The sequence below is a fragment of the Salvelinus fontinalis genome, chromosome 2 (assembly GCF_029448725.1).
Source record: "Salvelinus fontinalis isolate EN_2023a chromosome 2, ASM2944872v1, whole genome shotgun sequence".
Taxonomy (NCBI): domain Eukaryota; kingdom Metazoa; phylum Chordata; class Actinopteri; order Salmoniformes; family Salmonidae; genus Salvelinus; species Salvelinus fontinalis.
Window position 1 is genome coordinate 67,954,739 of NC_074666.1, and position 16,091 is coordinate 67,970,829.

General features: G+C 38.3%; 1 protein-coding gene across 2 annotated transcripts in view; it reads left to right on the forward strand.

Moving 5' to 3' along the window:
• LOC129824121 (alkaline ceramidase 2-like) overlaps positions 1-9,853 on the forward strand; it is a 46,536-nt gene extending 36,683 nt beyond the window's left edge. The window contains exons 5-6 of one of the 2 annotated variants that reach the window (XM_055883480.1): positions 4,453-4,590; positions 5,431-9,853. In XM_055883480.1, the coding sequence (XP_055739455.1) occupies positions 4,453-4,590; positions 5,431-5,620 (328 nt within the window). In that variant the 3' untranslated portion in view covers positions 5,621-9,853. Of the gene's footprint in view, positions 1-4,452; positions 4,591-5,430 lie in introns of those variants that run through there. The other variant, XM_055883490.1, reaches the window with a different exon arrangement.
• Positions 9,854-16,091: the final 6,238 nt, after the last annotated feature.

A 16,091-nucleotide genomic window follows, 5' to 3' on the forward strand; every position in this document is an offset into this window, starting at 1 on the left:
CCAGCATTCAAAAGTGACCAAAACATCAGCCAGGAAGCATAGGAACTGAGAAGTGGTCTGTGGTCACCACCTGCAGAACCATTCCTATTTGGGGGGTGTCTTGCTAATTGCCTATAATTTCCACCTTTTGTCTATTCCATTTGCACAACAGCATGTGAAATTTATTGTCAATCAGTGTTGCTTCCTAAGTGGACAGTTTGATTTCACAGAAGTGTGATTGACTTGGAGTTACATTGTGTTGTTTAAGTGTTCCCTTTATTTTTTTGAGCAGTGTAATTATCAACTGTGTAGTGAATCCATTTTGTCTTTCCCGCTCTCTGTCCCCACCCCTTTCCTTTGTCTACCAAGCCGTCATATTGGCTTCGTCATATTGGCTTTGTATCATGCAGTAACCCAAATATCTAATGTTTGTTTGTTTGTTATGTAATTCTGTGTGGTTAGTTAGTTAGTTAGTAAATAATTAAGGCAATTTTGTATATCGTTGATGAATGATTTAGGCTAGGGTTCGTGCAGATATCTAAGGGGTTGCGACATTCAGTAATAAGAACTGATGAGGTAATAATTCATTAATAGAAGATTGTAATTTTAAAATATCTGAAGAGTTATATTTGGAAAATTATAACTCTGTCATGCCCTGAACTATGTTTTCTATATTATTTTGGTCAGGTCAGGGTGTGACGAGGGTGGGTATGATTGTTTTGTATTGTCTAGGGTTTTTGTATGTCTAGGTGTGTTTGTGTGTAGTCTAGGCAGATGTAGGTCTATGGTGGCCTAAATTGGTTCCCAATCAGATGCAGCTGTTTATCGTTGTCTCTGATTGGGGATCCTATTTAGGTTGCCATTTTTTCCATTTTGGTTTTGTTGGTTTTGTCTGTGTAGTTGCCTGTTTCAGCACTCATTGTTTTTAGCTTTACGTTCGTTTTGTTCTTTTGTTAGTTTGTTTAGTGTTTCTTCGTTTAATTAAAGAGTATGTATTCATATCACGCTGCGCCCGGGTCTCCTCCTTACGACGAACGCGACAATCTCTAAATCGCAACATTTTTCGTGGTACCCTGACTTCCTAGTTAATTATTATTAGTTTAATCACTTTTATGATTAGTTTAATCACTTAATAAATAAACCTAGAGAACTGATTTGATATAAATAAGTCTTCACATTTAATGATAGTGACAGACATGACAGACTCATCTGTTATTTACGCAATATTTACGCAATACATTTCAAACCAATTTTTTTCATAATCTTGCTAAGTGGGTGAATTTTACGTTTTTAAATCACTGTTAAATGGTTTGTGTTCTACGTATGTTTTATCATAGAGCCCAGTTTAGAATGGCCTCATCTTGAACTAAAGGAACATATAGGATCTCTGACTATTCCTGGTTGTAACTTCCGGGAAGCACTTGAAAAAGGAACTATTTAATATATGTGCTGCATCTTGCCTTGCTTCTATCTTTTTATATCTTGGGGTGAGAGTAGCTTCAGACAGACAGACGGATACAAAGTATATTGAAAGCAGGTGCTTGCACACAGGTGTGGAATTATCATCTCCTCATTCTTAGTGTATAGAAATGCTGGGCAGACCCAGTGTCCCATTATTTTGGCTACCATGGCTAGAAGAAGAGATCTCAGTGACTTTGAAAGAGGGTTGATTGTTGAGGCACGTTTGGCTGGAGCTTCAGTGACAAAGACTGCTCAACTTGCTGATGTTTCAATATGTCACCAAATCTCAACCAAATTGAACACTTATGGGAGATTCTGGAGCAGCACCTGAGACCAGCATTTTTCACCACCATCAACAAAGCACCAAATAATGGAATTTCTCGTGGAAGGATGGAGTTGCATCCCTCCAATAGGGTTCCAGAGACTTGTAGAATATTTTCCAAGGCGCATTGAAGCTGTTCTGGCTCGTGGTGGCCCAACTCCCTATTAAAACTCTGTATTTCCTTTATTTTGGCAGTTACCTGTAAGTCAGAGTTTTCATCACATTGGAGATTAGTCTTTTGTCTGTATTAATTGATTGGTACCTGTGTCGCTAGCAGGTGGGTCGTCCACGAAATGAGTCCGTTTTGATATTTTAAGTAGAGATTGTGCACCAATATTGCATTTTAAAAGCTTGTTAAATTAAATGAAGTGCCCTTTAAAATTCAATAAATCACATTTTTTTATATGAACATGTCGTCCCCCATAATTATCCATTATATTGACCAGATGCTCAAGTCGCTCTAACAGTGAAAAGACATTTCTTAACAAATGGAAGACAAGTTAGCCTGGGTATGTCACGATCGTTGGAAGCATACTCGGACCAACGTGCAGCGTGATCTGGGTTCCACATCTTTATTTATTTAAAGTAAGTGAACCACATAACAAAAACAAAGAATAACGAAACGTGACGACAATGGAGCGCTGACATACAACTACACAAACAATATCCCACAACCCACAGGTGGAAAAAAGGCTACCTAAATATGATCCCCAATTAGAGACAACGCTTACCAGCGGCCTCTAATTGGGAATCATACAAAATCACCAACATAGAAAAACCAAACTATAAATAATAAACTAGACTAACCTCCAAGTCACGCCTTGACCTACTCCACCATAGAAAATAAGGACTCTATGGTCAGGACGTGACAGGGTACCAGTCTCTTCAGCTGGTTAGCGTGTTGGGCCAGTAACCGAAAGGTTGCTGGATCGAATCCTCGAGCCGACAAGGTAAAAATCTGTCGTTCTGCCCCAGAGCAAGGCAGTTAACCCACTGTTCCCCGGGCGCCGAAGACGTGGATGTCGATTAAGGCAGGCCACAACACATCTCTGATTGAGGGGTTGGGTTAAATGCGGAAGACACATTTCAGTTGAAGGTATTCAGTTGTACAACTGACTAGGTATTACCTTTTCCCTAATCCACACCCTGTCCTTCGCCTCTTCCTCTTTGATGCGACTCACAAATTTCAGTTAATTACCATAGTTCCTGTCTTGTGCCAATCAGTGCAATTTTGTAAATGACGAATCTCTATGGCGAGACACATCATTCACCAAGTTTGGTCAAAATTGGGCCAGTGCTGTTTGAGTTTGCGTGTAAGGATGGACGGATGGAGGGACAAAGACTTGCTAAAGTACAACAAAAATCAGCATTTTGACATGTCCCTTGTGGGAGATTTTAACTCACTTACTCCCTAAATTTCTCAGTTTATCATCATTGGAAATCCCTAGTTATTTTGTTGCTTTGAAAAAGTAATTTATGAAGATTTATAATTTTATTTCATGTGATTTTGTAACAAATTTTTGTTAAAAAAACCTGTCCCTCATTTTAAGATCAACCCTGTTCTATGAACTGAACTCTCATTTGAATAAATGTTTTATTTGAACCTTTATTTAACTAGGCAAGTCAGTTAAGAACAAATTCTTATTTTACAATGATGGCCTACCCTGGCCGCGCCCTAACCTGGATGACACTGGGCCAATTGTGCGCATCCCTATGAGACTCACAGCAGCCAGGGATCGAACTAGGGTCTGTAGTGACCCCTCTAGCACTGAGATGTGGCGCAGCCTTAGACAGCTGCGCCACTCAGGAGCCTAATATGGTGTTACTATTACAAAAATAAATACATCTTAACAAACAGACTTGCATTCAATTGCCCAATTAAGTCACTCTGGATAAGAGCATTTGCTATTTGACTAAAATGAAAATGTGATATATAATTTCCCATTGCTTTTTACATGCATGGCTTCCTATTGTTTGAAGCTCTTGTGAGCGGACCAAGTAATTGGGCGTCACTCTAAAGCGGGAAGGTGGAACAAACGAGTCAGGAGTAGGTTTTCTTGATTGAACAAAGTTCTATATTGAGGGCATTTGGACAACACAAACACTCCAACAGAATCAATGAAACTCTCCAAAGGAAAAAAACATATCTTCTTTTCCAGAGCAAAACAGGAACACAATACGATTGTCTTTAAATTACCACAAAAAGTCACGACATTGTCACCGTCTTAATGGTTCTTCCTAGACAGCTCCTCTGTCTCGGTGGCCATCTTCCAGAGATAGTCTCTCTCCTTGCTGGTTCCATACTCTCTCTTATAGGGGAAGGAGAATATCTCATTAGTTGTGTCAGCTGTGCTTAATTGCCTCTGGTTCACCTGTCTCCCATGCCTTGTTGGGCTACCATCCGTGAGCCCAGCCTGCCCTCTGGTGGTCCTTCCACACTCTTTTATTTGAAATGCAATCAAAAGTCATACGTATGGGCATTGTATGGGCATTTACTGGAAGTTGTACTGGCATCTGCTTGTGGTTTCGTGTTGGCTGTAGTTCTTGTCAATATAGAATTTACATTAACAGCAAGCCATGAAGTGTGTGTTTGTTTGTTTTCTTTCTAACATTTGAATAGTGTGTGTCACGTATATGTCTTTGTGTGGGGACTTATGCATTGCCAATATGTTATTGTGTGGTGTTTGCAGGTGTGAGAACCCACGAGTATTCAAGCTGGGGCTGATCTCTGGGTTTTGGTGGGCTCTGGCTCTCCTCTGCTGGATCAGTGACAAAATCTTCTGTGAGATGTGGTCCTCTGTCAACTTCCCCTACCTACACTGTGCTTGGTGAGCTTGAAACTGCATGAAAAGTCATTGAGAGAGTTTTCATTTACATTTTGGTCATTTAGCAGACACTGTTGTCCAGAGTGACTTAGTCAGTGAATTCAACTAAGATGACAATGTTTTCAGACCTCAAAAGTGGTGTAATGGTGAGATGAGTCCATGCACCACGCTGTCTGATATGTAGATCCAGCTACTGTATATGCCTCAAATGAGTGGGAAAGATGGGTAGCTACCATTTTTATGTAATCCTTTTAAATGGGGTCACCTTGATGTTCCATCACACTTGGTGCACGCATGATGATGATACATATTCTTATGACAATGGCTTTCAGAATTATTTTCCCTTTTTAAGAGGCTTGAAGTATTTTATTAACCACTAATGTAGGGCTATTCAATTCTAAGCCTGGGGGATGAAACCTGCAACACCTTTGTTTTCAAAGTCCTAATCAGGTACTGATCTGGGCCACCAGAGGACAGCAATGGTTGGAAATTGCACCTGCTGTTTTTAAGAAGGAATAAATACATGAAGATTAAAAACATGAAATTGTTTTCACACTTTCTGTATTAAAAAATGTAATTTTTCCTGACACCCAGCAGACTAAACTAGTTGAAATGATGTTATAACCAGAAGCTGGTTGAAATTGTCATTATGAACATCCTTACAACCATTTCTGCCCACTGGGCAAGTTCTTTCACGTCAGTGCAGATGGAAGAAAGGAGATGAGGAAAGGAACCCACTCAAGTTTGTTGAGATACACCATTAGGGCCAGTTTCTCAGCTAGTTTTCTGAGAAACTGGCCCTAAATGTTTTTGGTCCTGACCCCATGACTCTTGTTCCCACAGGCACATCCTTATCTGCCTAGCCTCCTACCTGGGCTGTGTGTGCTTTGCCTACTTTGACGTCGCCACAGAGGCCCCTGAACGAGGCCCGGTCATCATGTTCTGGCCCAACGAGAAATGGGCCTTCATCGGAGTGCCCTATGTCACTCTACTCTGTGAAACCAAGAAATCTGACTCTGTCAAGGTGACATAACCTTCTCAGGGCCCACTGTGCTTGGAAAATTCCTCACTATGAGGTGTTCCCCAAACATGCACACAAAATATGCCCTGATGTCAGACAATCGGAACAATGCATGTAGAATGCTTTAAAATGAAGTACCTCTAAAGTACTTCTCTGACATGGGTGACAAAGTCGACATAACTTGTCCGTTATCGCCTCAAAATAAAATCCCCACACTCCCTTGTTGCATATGCAATAATGTTTATGCAACTTAGTGTCAAAGCACAAATGTGTCCCGCAGTCGTCTATTAAAGTGACATAAGTGAGGTAACATCAATGCTAAGAAACTTACCAAGTTGTTCATTAATCAACTCCGACTGTAATTCTCAGGCTTTGTTGAGGTGATCGTGAATAATTCAATTTAGAGTAAGGCAGTAATGTACATAGATGTATTGCAGTGTTTCTCACAGAATCTTTTTAAATTTTTCAGCTCGATCTACTATTCAAAATGCTCACTGCCCTTGCATTTTCAGGCAATTGAGCACAAATGGTGAGGACCTTGCCAATGGTGTATATTGTGCAGTATTTACATTTACAGCGTGGCTGACTGATTGTTAATACTGTTATAGACGTGTATTAATTAACCCCTTAGACTTATGGGAATTGACCTATATGGAGAAATTGAAATGTTTCTTACAGAAGAAATATGGAATCCATAACCAAGGTAGGAATTAAAAGGGAACAGTTTGGTTAGTTATTGGAAAATTATCAGACTAAAGCTGAGGACACAACAGTTCTGACACAAGACTGAATTTAAACATTACATTTTTTTGTGCATTTTACTTTCAATGTACTTTTCGCTGCATTTGTTGATAACGAAATCTAAAAATACTCTGGATACATTCAGTTACATGATAAAAAAATATTATTGGTAAATTTGGGTTAGGTACAACATAAGACAAAAAATTGACAAGTGATTGATCTAATTGGTGTTCCCTAGTGGCTTCTCCAAAGTTTGCACAGTTCCGAAGTAATTTCAATGCACTTTTTATGACTCAAAGAAGAGTCTTCAATTATAAGGAGCTTTTTTCTTCTTCTAGCTGTGCCGTTGAGGAACTACAGCACGCACACATGTAGTTTTTTGTTTGGAACACAGCCCTGCATCCCCGTCTTTACACAATTACTGTTGTTTACGCAATCCAAAAACGGTCCATTATAAATCACAATCTGGGTCAGGTGGGCATAACTTGAAAGATTGTTCTATTGCCAACATGACTAGCTAAATTATAAAATATGATCTTACAGCGTTAGGCCTTCACAAGGCAATTCAGAGAAGCAGATAATCATTTTGGTGCGCATAGAATGGAGTCATGTGTGCATTCAGATGCATGGTTCGCTGCAAATTTTCATCACGATACAACAAACAGGCTCATTCTGTTCAGGACAACCCAGGGTATAATGCCATGTCATCTGTACATAAAACATGTAATATACATGTTGACACTATATTACATGAGTTGATATGGTAATGTGAAGTGGACTCACAGGTGTTTGGCTTGGTTGTATGACATCAGAGTGGTATTATCATCCTCAATGTCTCATCTTTCAAAATACATTGAATCCTCATAATTTACAGCCTTTCCCTCACTCAGACAACAAAACATTTGCTAGTTGCCCAATTAGCGGGAGGGATGAAGGCAACTTCTTGTCGCGCACGGTGCTCAAGTTCAGAACAACTGTCAGTCAAAACCCATACAGAGCTGTGAAGCGGAAATCCTGAGCTCTGACTCATGTATAGCATGTTACTGTACAGCCACTGTGTTCGAATTTAGGCTCTTAGCATTGTCAATCTTTTTCCACACGTATATGGGTAAGAATGTGAAGTGTAAACAGACTTTCTGTATACAGTATTATCTCAGTTATTGCATTATCTACAACTATATTTAAGAGCGTTTGTATTATATATTTTAAAATGTAAGGTGAAAGCAAACAATTTTTTCTCCCTGTTGAAGGCTCTGGAACACACGGATAGCTTTTTGAAGTAAGAGGTGTTTAGCTGATTCTTATTTTAAACACTCAACCACCCCAACCCTAGTCTTTACTGAATACGGAGTATTAGAAGAGAAATGTAAGTCAAGTCTCAGATTGTCAGTTGTCATGAAAATGAGAGTAACAGAACTGAAATGTTCATGATAGTGAATTGCAACCATATAAATAGTCGCATAGGCATAAAAGGGATAGGTCAGTTACCATAGTAATTGTTTGCTGTTGTCTTCATGACGCCTTGACAGCAATATTATGCTTGTTGTTACGTGGCCAACCCTACTGAATAGTTACCCACATGAAGAGTACTGAGAAAGTCTCAACTAGACAACAAGGGAGTGTTTGCACCTGTTATTTTCAGAAGGGAATAAGATAAAAGCAACAAGAATAAAACACACAACTATCTTAATATTTATTCTACCTTTAGGACTAAAATACACCTTTATTATAGGAGATTCATGTGCCATTGAACATTAGTTTTTAGTCCAGGAGTAGATTTGCTCTGGGTCTGGGAAACTGGCCCATATTATTTTTATATTCCCTCCTGGAAAATAAGTGGTGCAAAATGTCACTGGTGCAAGTGCTTAGTAAACAACTCTGGATGGCCAATGAAGTAGGTCAATTTAACAAGTGGAGCAATTCATTAATAATTATGTTGTGAATTTAAGTTGCTTTCTTAATTGTCATTTTTGTGCCAAAATTGAAGTATTTTTTACATTACTTTTAGCACTTAGAGAAAAATAAAAGGCATGCAATGCATATCCAATTAAGAGGCACTGTGTGTAGTGGCAAGCCTTGCGTGAACCTGGTTGGCTTTTTCAATATGCCATGATCTGGCCTATCGGTTGATTCCATGAGAGTGAATTGAAATTGAGTAAATGAATACAACTGCTCAACTTGTGTACAATACCATTTGGAAGTGAAGGTTGTTGGTTGGAGGAGGCATAGCAAACACTTTTGACTCCAATAATAGTTTTACCACAAGTCATTTAATCTCAAATCAATGACCTTTTTGTGGACTCCATTTAGAACTGTTCTGTTTTAAACTAAGCTATACTGTTATTTCTTTACACAGTCTGATACAATTTGTTTTGTATACAATTTATTGGGTTGTGTGGTGTCAATGTATAGGGGCAAACAAGTGAAAGGAAACAACTCTATCCAGAGTCCACAAAGTGGTATATTTTTTAACTACAGTATCTGAAGTATTTTGTTTAGCCAAAAAGTATATTTATATTTTCCTAAATGTAGAGCACAACCATTCAAATACATGTTTAAAAGGATGCATGACAAAAAAAACTGAAGTATTATTTTGTATTGTCAACTATTGTAGTGAGTAGATGTCTTTTAAGGTATTGTATGGGAAAGATGTAACATGCAGTGCACTGTTTTGACAAAGGCAGAAAGAGCAGAGCTAGTGTCTACAAACCTTGATACCTTCTACTTGGACTTTATTTAAAAACCTGCAGACATGCAGTATGGTAACTGTTTTTAGAATATGACCGCGTAAAATCAAGAATCACCATTCTGTTGCTTTCCAAGTATGAGTGATTTGACAAAGTGCAAAGCTTTTTTACTTGTCAAAATATGTGTTTTGAATCCTATGACAGCCTGTGTAGTAGGCTAACTAATACCCCTTTCACACTATTGTGCACTCCCAAAGCAATTTGTGCTGGCTTCACATTGTCCTTTTCAGCAAGGTTCCAGCAAATAGTGGATGTGTAACTGGGCCAACTGAGTTTGGCTTGGCTCAGTAGTGTGAGAAAAAACAAATGTCGGACCTGTTTGAATGCTTTCACTTAAACAATGCAATCTTATTTCTCTCTCTTCCTCAAAGTAATCACAGATGTGAGAGGTTTGAATTGGTAAAAGCAGTGGGGTTTAAGCTTTACTTTTACTTAACCAATCACATCAGTGATGGCCTCAAGGTTAGGGCGGAAAGAATTATGCATTTTCTATTGAAACGGACTTGAGCTAGCCAACCTAAAGCCTACATAATTGTAACTCAGTTCAAGTGAAGTTTAATCCATAAAAAGAGTGTTCTTGATCCATCTCTCTACCTGCAATGACAATACATTCAAGTTGCACAGTAATATTTATTTTCAGATTTTATCCTGTTTTGTAGACAAATATTTTGAATGTTATTGAAGTATTTTTTATCATTATTTTTATTTTATGCAACAAAATATAAACTACTACAAAAAAATGCACTGTCTTTGCATTATTCATTTTGAGAAATTGATTCAGTTGGTAAGATTGGGCATCAAACACATATTAGAACATCGAACACATATTGGAACATTATAGCAAGTCTGTCAAAATCCTGCCAAAATGAGTTTCTTTGATCACCAACTTACAACTAAGGCTCGCTTTAAAACATGTTGGCTGGAATTGAAGCCTATTGTCATTGTACAGTGAAGTTGATATGTTAAAGCATTAAGCAGCTGTATATTAGGCCAAGGACAATGTGCTGTCTGCCCTAGTCTTGTCATCTGTAGTCCTATCAACTAAAACTACCTGTTGAACAGAGTTTATGCCACCAGGGGGCAGTGTGTTAAAACAAAAACTTACCGACCATCGAAGCACATAAGGTTCATTACCTGTAGCTTTGACTGAAGTGATAACCACAACACTGTCACCTCCATGTAATTGGAAAACCTTCATACACAGTGGATTGTGAATTTGTCTGAAAGCTGTCTGTATGGGATCAATTTGTGAAGTTATTTATTTTTAAATGCTTTATTTTTACATGTAGCTACATTCCAAAATATATGTGAGATTGATTTGCAAACATTTACCAGATTAGAATGCTGAACTTTGACTGACTATTTAAACAATGACAGATGAGCCGTGCTGTTTTTTGGAATTGGCAACTTCAACACAAACAATAACCACTAAAGAATAACATTTCATAGAATTCATAATGTCCATGTGTTAGAAATTAGGGCGGACTGTCCATGCCCACCATCTTGATTGTAGAACAGAGATACAGTGCCAAATTGGTACTCCTATCGGGCATGTTTCTCAAGTTATTCCTTCTCTACTGTGTAATAGTTCAATTATTTTCTGATCATTGTTTGTACTTTATGTACAGTGCATGCAACATTCCACTGCCGTAATTGGTACAGAATAGAGTTGGTAGACTATACTTCAGTGTCAGACTCCTTACATCCCAGCCTGGATCCATAGACTAGATGTAACAAGTGTTGTAAAAATACCTGAAAGTACTAAAGTCTTTTGGGAGTACTAGTACTTTATTATTTATATTTTTTACAACTTTTACTTCACTACATTCCTAAAGAAAATTATGTACTTTTACACCATACATTTTCCCTGACACTCAAAAGTACTCGTTACATTTTGAATGCTTTGCAGGATAGGAAAATTGTTTAAATTACAAACATAATGAGAACATCACTGGTCATCCCTACTGCCTCTGATCTGGGGGACTCAAACACATGCTTCATTTGTAAATTATGTCTTAGTGTTGGCGCATGACACTTGGCTATCCAAGTGGGTGTGTGTGTTTACATCACAAAGGTTGTGTGTTCGAATCCCATCATGGACAACTTTAACTAATTAGAAACTTTGCAACTACTTTTTAGCTACTTTGCAACTACTTACATGTTAGCTAACCATTCCCCTAACTTTAACCTAACTCCTAACCTTAACTGTAACCCTAAGAACAACAAATTTGATTTGGTAACATATCATACATTTTAGCACATTTGTAACAGTGTACGTTTAGCAAATTTGTAACATGTATGAATTGCAATTCGTAACATTTCATACGATATGAATGATGGACATCCACAAATTAATACATACCATAAAAAACGTAACCTATAAATGGAGTGTCTCGGATTTATGTACAGGATATTATGAAATGCTGAATATCCTTCATGGTATGTTTCCAATTAAGATAGGATCAAAAAGAGAGGGTCCTTGCCGGCTGTGGGAGCACAGTCGTTTCTTCAATTCGCACTGACAGTCCTCCAACACCGTCACCACTTTAGTTACCTGAGTGTTCTTGCATTTCAACTCCACAGACTTGGTAAATTTGACTGGTGAGCAGTGAACGCAAGAAGCGTGGTCGCCGTGTTCGCTGTTGGTATTGCACTCAGGACTACTACACCTCCCAAAGCAAATGTTGTTTTCCAGCACCTGTGTCTTGCAGTCGTCATGATGGACCCTCTAAAAAGAAACAAATACTCATCCAAGTGTAACAGGGTTATATTGGTGATTCCCCCTTGCCACTTTATTGTTAAGCCAATGGGTTTTTGGTTTTAGTTTTGTCTTTCCTTCACCTACTGGTTTGTTTGCGTAGCTTGCTTACGAGGGAGGATGTTTCAGTTAGAATCGTCCCAGTGAACAAGCACCAAACCAGCGGTAAGTTGTTGGTTGCAAAGCACAGTACGTCAAAAGTGATTTTTATATTCCCAAGTGATGATTTAAATGTACAATTTTATATCAATTTGTAAATGTTATTCGAACATCACACATAAGATGCAGCGTTTTTTGGTGAATATTTGTTGTAGAGAATTCCCACTAATACTAGCTAGCAACTTACTGTGTCGGGTGGGGGGTGGGTCGTATATTTTGTACAGTGCGTGAGTGCAGAGTTGGATGGTGAGCCGTGCATTGCATGACGTGCAATTTTTTGCTGTTCCTATCAGGTACATTGTTAACGATATTATATTGTAATTGTATTATTTTGGTAACTACAGTCCCAGTGAACAAGCACCAAACCAGCGTGCGTGAGGGCAGAGTTGGATGGTGAGCCGTGCATTGCATGACGTGCAATTTTGTGCTGTTCCTATCAGAATAAAGCTCAATGACTGGTGATACAAGTTGGAGTTCGTGTCGATGATTGATTGTACACAACGCAAGAAGAGTACTTTTACACAAGTACAAATACATTCTAATACGTGTTGGGGTATTTGGCGATATTCTTACCTGTGACATTGGTAACGCGCGACACATCTGCTGGTTGATCTCATAGTGTCTTAATAAGGGTATTTGGTATTATAGACACCTCAGATCTTCTTCGTAGCAAAAAGCTCTCCCATAACAATTTGGCATTCTTTTGACGAAAGTCATTGATCTGTCCTGGAATGGATGTCGGTTTCAAGATGGAAGCAACCGCGGTGAGGTGGCATCATTACGCGTGCCATTTTGCATCACTTCCATTATCTTTTTCAGACTCCTACGCTTATTATTGGAGACTTCACCCTGTCGCAGTGGCCTAAACCACCCGCTCCTCCCTAGTTCTCCAAATGGTCTTTCAAAGCGCTTCTGAAATGTATATCCACATACTTCTGTTTGCAGAACGCAAATGGATATGATAGTTGAGAAAAATATATGCATCGTCTCTACAAGTTGCAACTGCTCACAACCTTTGGCAGCCTGCAAGCAATGCTCCTGGATGAAAAAGCACAAGCCAAACGCGGAGGAAATGGATGTCAACGTTTTGTTTTATGACCGGCGTAACTAGTGTCCCCCCTGGACCGAATTTAACAGAGAACCTTGAAGTATTTAACAGGCTACTACAAAGCACGTGCTATATTTGTCAGCAAACTGCCTCAAGTTCCTGTTGACATGTTGTCTTTTGATGTCTTCTCACTTCAGAAGTAAAATCGTATTGTTTGTCTGTGTATTAACGAAATAGGCATTACAATTACACATTGTTTAGGGATGCAATTACCAATGCCATGTGCTTTACATGCAATAATGGTATTATAACGATAATTTTCCTGAATTAAAAAAACATTTTGATTTATGGTTTTAGATTCATAGGCTATTTGCTGACAAATACATATACTCAATATGTTGCATATAAGGTTATTATACAGGATTTTTTTTAAAGCTATTGAAATTCTAACAAACTACAGATTCTTCACCTTTCAGTAAAGAAATGTATTCTTAAGCCTATTATTATTATTCAGAATTATTATTAGTAGTAGTATTATGAAAAGTTTTACTAACAAAATACAAGAAGCCTCATATTGAGAGATTGTTCACAACTGGCTATTGGACCATATGAGAGGGAAGATAATGGGTCAACTCACAGCTGTGAAAACTGTCCTTAGGACATTTGCACATTTGTTGCCTCCTGTGCCTGCTACTGCTACTTTCACTTCGAAGTTACACCTGTTAGCTATATATGTGCTCAAGCAATTTAGGTTTTTCATTTTTAGATATAATCATGTGAGTCCCATTGCAAACAACTATATTTTCATAATAAAAATAAATGCAATAATAACAACAATCATAATTTTTTTTTTTTTTTTTTTACCTTGTCAGCTCGGGGGATTCAATCTTGCAACCTTACAGTCAACTAGTCCAACGCTCTAACCACCTGATTACATTGCACTCCACGAGGAGCCTGCCTGTTACGCGAATGCAGTAGAAGCCAAGGTAAGTTGCTAGCTAGCATTAAACTTATCTTATAAAAAACTATTAATCAATCATAATCACTAGTTAACTACACATGGTTGATGATATTACTAGTTTATCTAGCGTGTCCTGCATTGCATATAATCGATGCGGTGCGTATCGTTGCTCCAATGTGTACCTAACCATAAACATCAATGCCTTTCTTAAAATCAATATACAGAAGTATATATTTTTAAACCTGCATATTTAGCTAAAAGAAATCCAGGTTAGCAGGCAATATTAACCAGGTGAAATTGTGTCACTTCTCTTGCGTTCATTGCACGCAGAGTCAGTGTATATGCAACAGTTTGAGCCGCCTAATTTGCCAGAATTTTACGTAATTATGACACAACATTGAAGGTTGTGTAATGTAACAGGAATATTTAGACTTATGGATGCCACCCGTTAGATAAAATACGGAACGGTTCCGTATTTTACTGAAAAAATAAACGTCTTGTTTTTGAGATGATAGTTTCCGGATTCTACCATATTAATGACCTAAGGCTCGTATTTCAAACAGCTGGTCCTGCGTTTTGCCAGAAGCTCTTCGCTGTGCTTCAAGCCTATCAACTCCCGAGATTAGGCTGGTGTAACCGATGTGAAATGGCTAGCTAGGTGTGCGCTAATAGCGTTTCAAACGTCACTCGCTCTGAGACTTGGAGTAGTTATTCCCTTTGCTTTGCATGGGTAACACTGCTTCGAGGGTGGCTGTTGTCGTTGTGTTCCTGGTTCGAGCCCAGGTAGGAGCGAGGAGAGGGATGGAAGCTATACTGTTACACTGGCAATACTAAAGTGCCTATAAGAACATCCAATAGTCAAAGGTTAATGAAATACAAATGGTATAGAGAGAAATTGTCCTATAATTCCTTTAATAACTACAACCTAAAACTTCTTACCTGGGAATATTAAAGACTCATGTTAAAAGGAACCACCAGCTTTCATAAGTTCTCATGTTCTGAGCAAGGAACTTAAACGTTAGTTTTCTTACATGGCACATATTGCACTTTTACTTTCTTCTCCAACACTTTGTTTTTGCATTATTTAAACCAAATTGAACATGTTTCATTATTTATTTGAGGCTAAATAGATTTTATTGATGTATTATATTAAGTTAAAATAAGTGTTAATTCAGTATTGTTGTAATTGTCATTATTACAAATACATTTTAAAAATCAGCCGATTAATCGGTATTGGCTTTTTTTGGTCCTCCAATAATCGGTATCGGCGTTGAAAAATCATAATCGGTCGACCTCTAGTGTGTGTGTGTGTGACAAGCTACATATTTTAAATATCAACAGTATTGCCACAGCAGCATAACATTTGATTCACACTTGATTTACATCATCATCAAGATTCAGTCTGGTTGGCTGATACGCACAGCAGTGAGACGCAAAAAGAGAGCAGAGGAGCGGCTGCATCAACTATCCTCTGACCTAACTCCATAATTTCTTCAGTCGGGAGTTGCAGGTGTGTCAGCAGCAACAGAGGTAGTTAATTAGCTAACCACAATATACTATAATATCCACACAGACCACTAGCCAGCCAGACATATCATGGGTTAGAATATTATACTATGAAGTTATTATTTAGGAGAATTTAAGATAAAATCATTTTTACTCATTGTGATTTATCGAGCTAGCTAACTTGCAAATGTCCATCAATCATCAACATCAATGATCAGTTAATAGCCCACCCTCTTTTACCGATCTCAATAATGTCTTTAGGAGGCAACTAAGTTAGCTTGCTTACAATTTGTGATGAGTAAGTGTTGTTGCAATAAATATATAGGCATATTCTTTAAAAAAAATCACTACAAGGGCTGTTATGAATTTCTAGAAATGAATGCTTAAAGTATATTATTTTACATTTTGAGCCCCTGCCCACTGAAATGTCTGTGCACATCCCTGCCCTGGAATACTTGTCCTCAATCAGGGCATCAGTTTAGAGTTTTAGCAAGGATGGCACCCTTTGATAACAGTGCCCTCATCACAGTAGAAACCTCTTCCAAAGCCCAACTGGGTGCAAC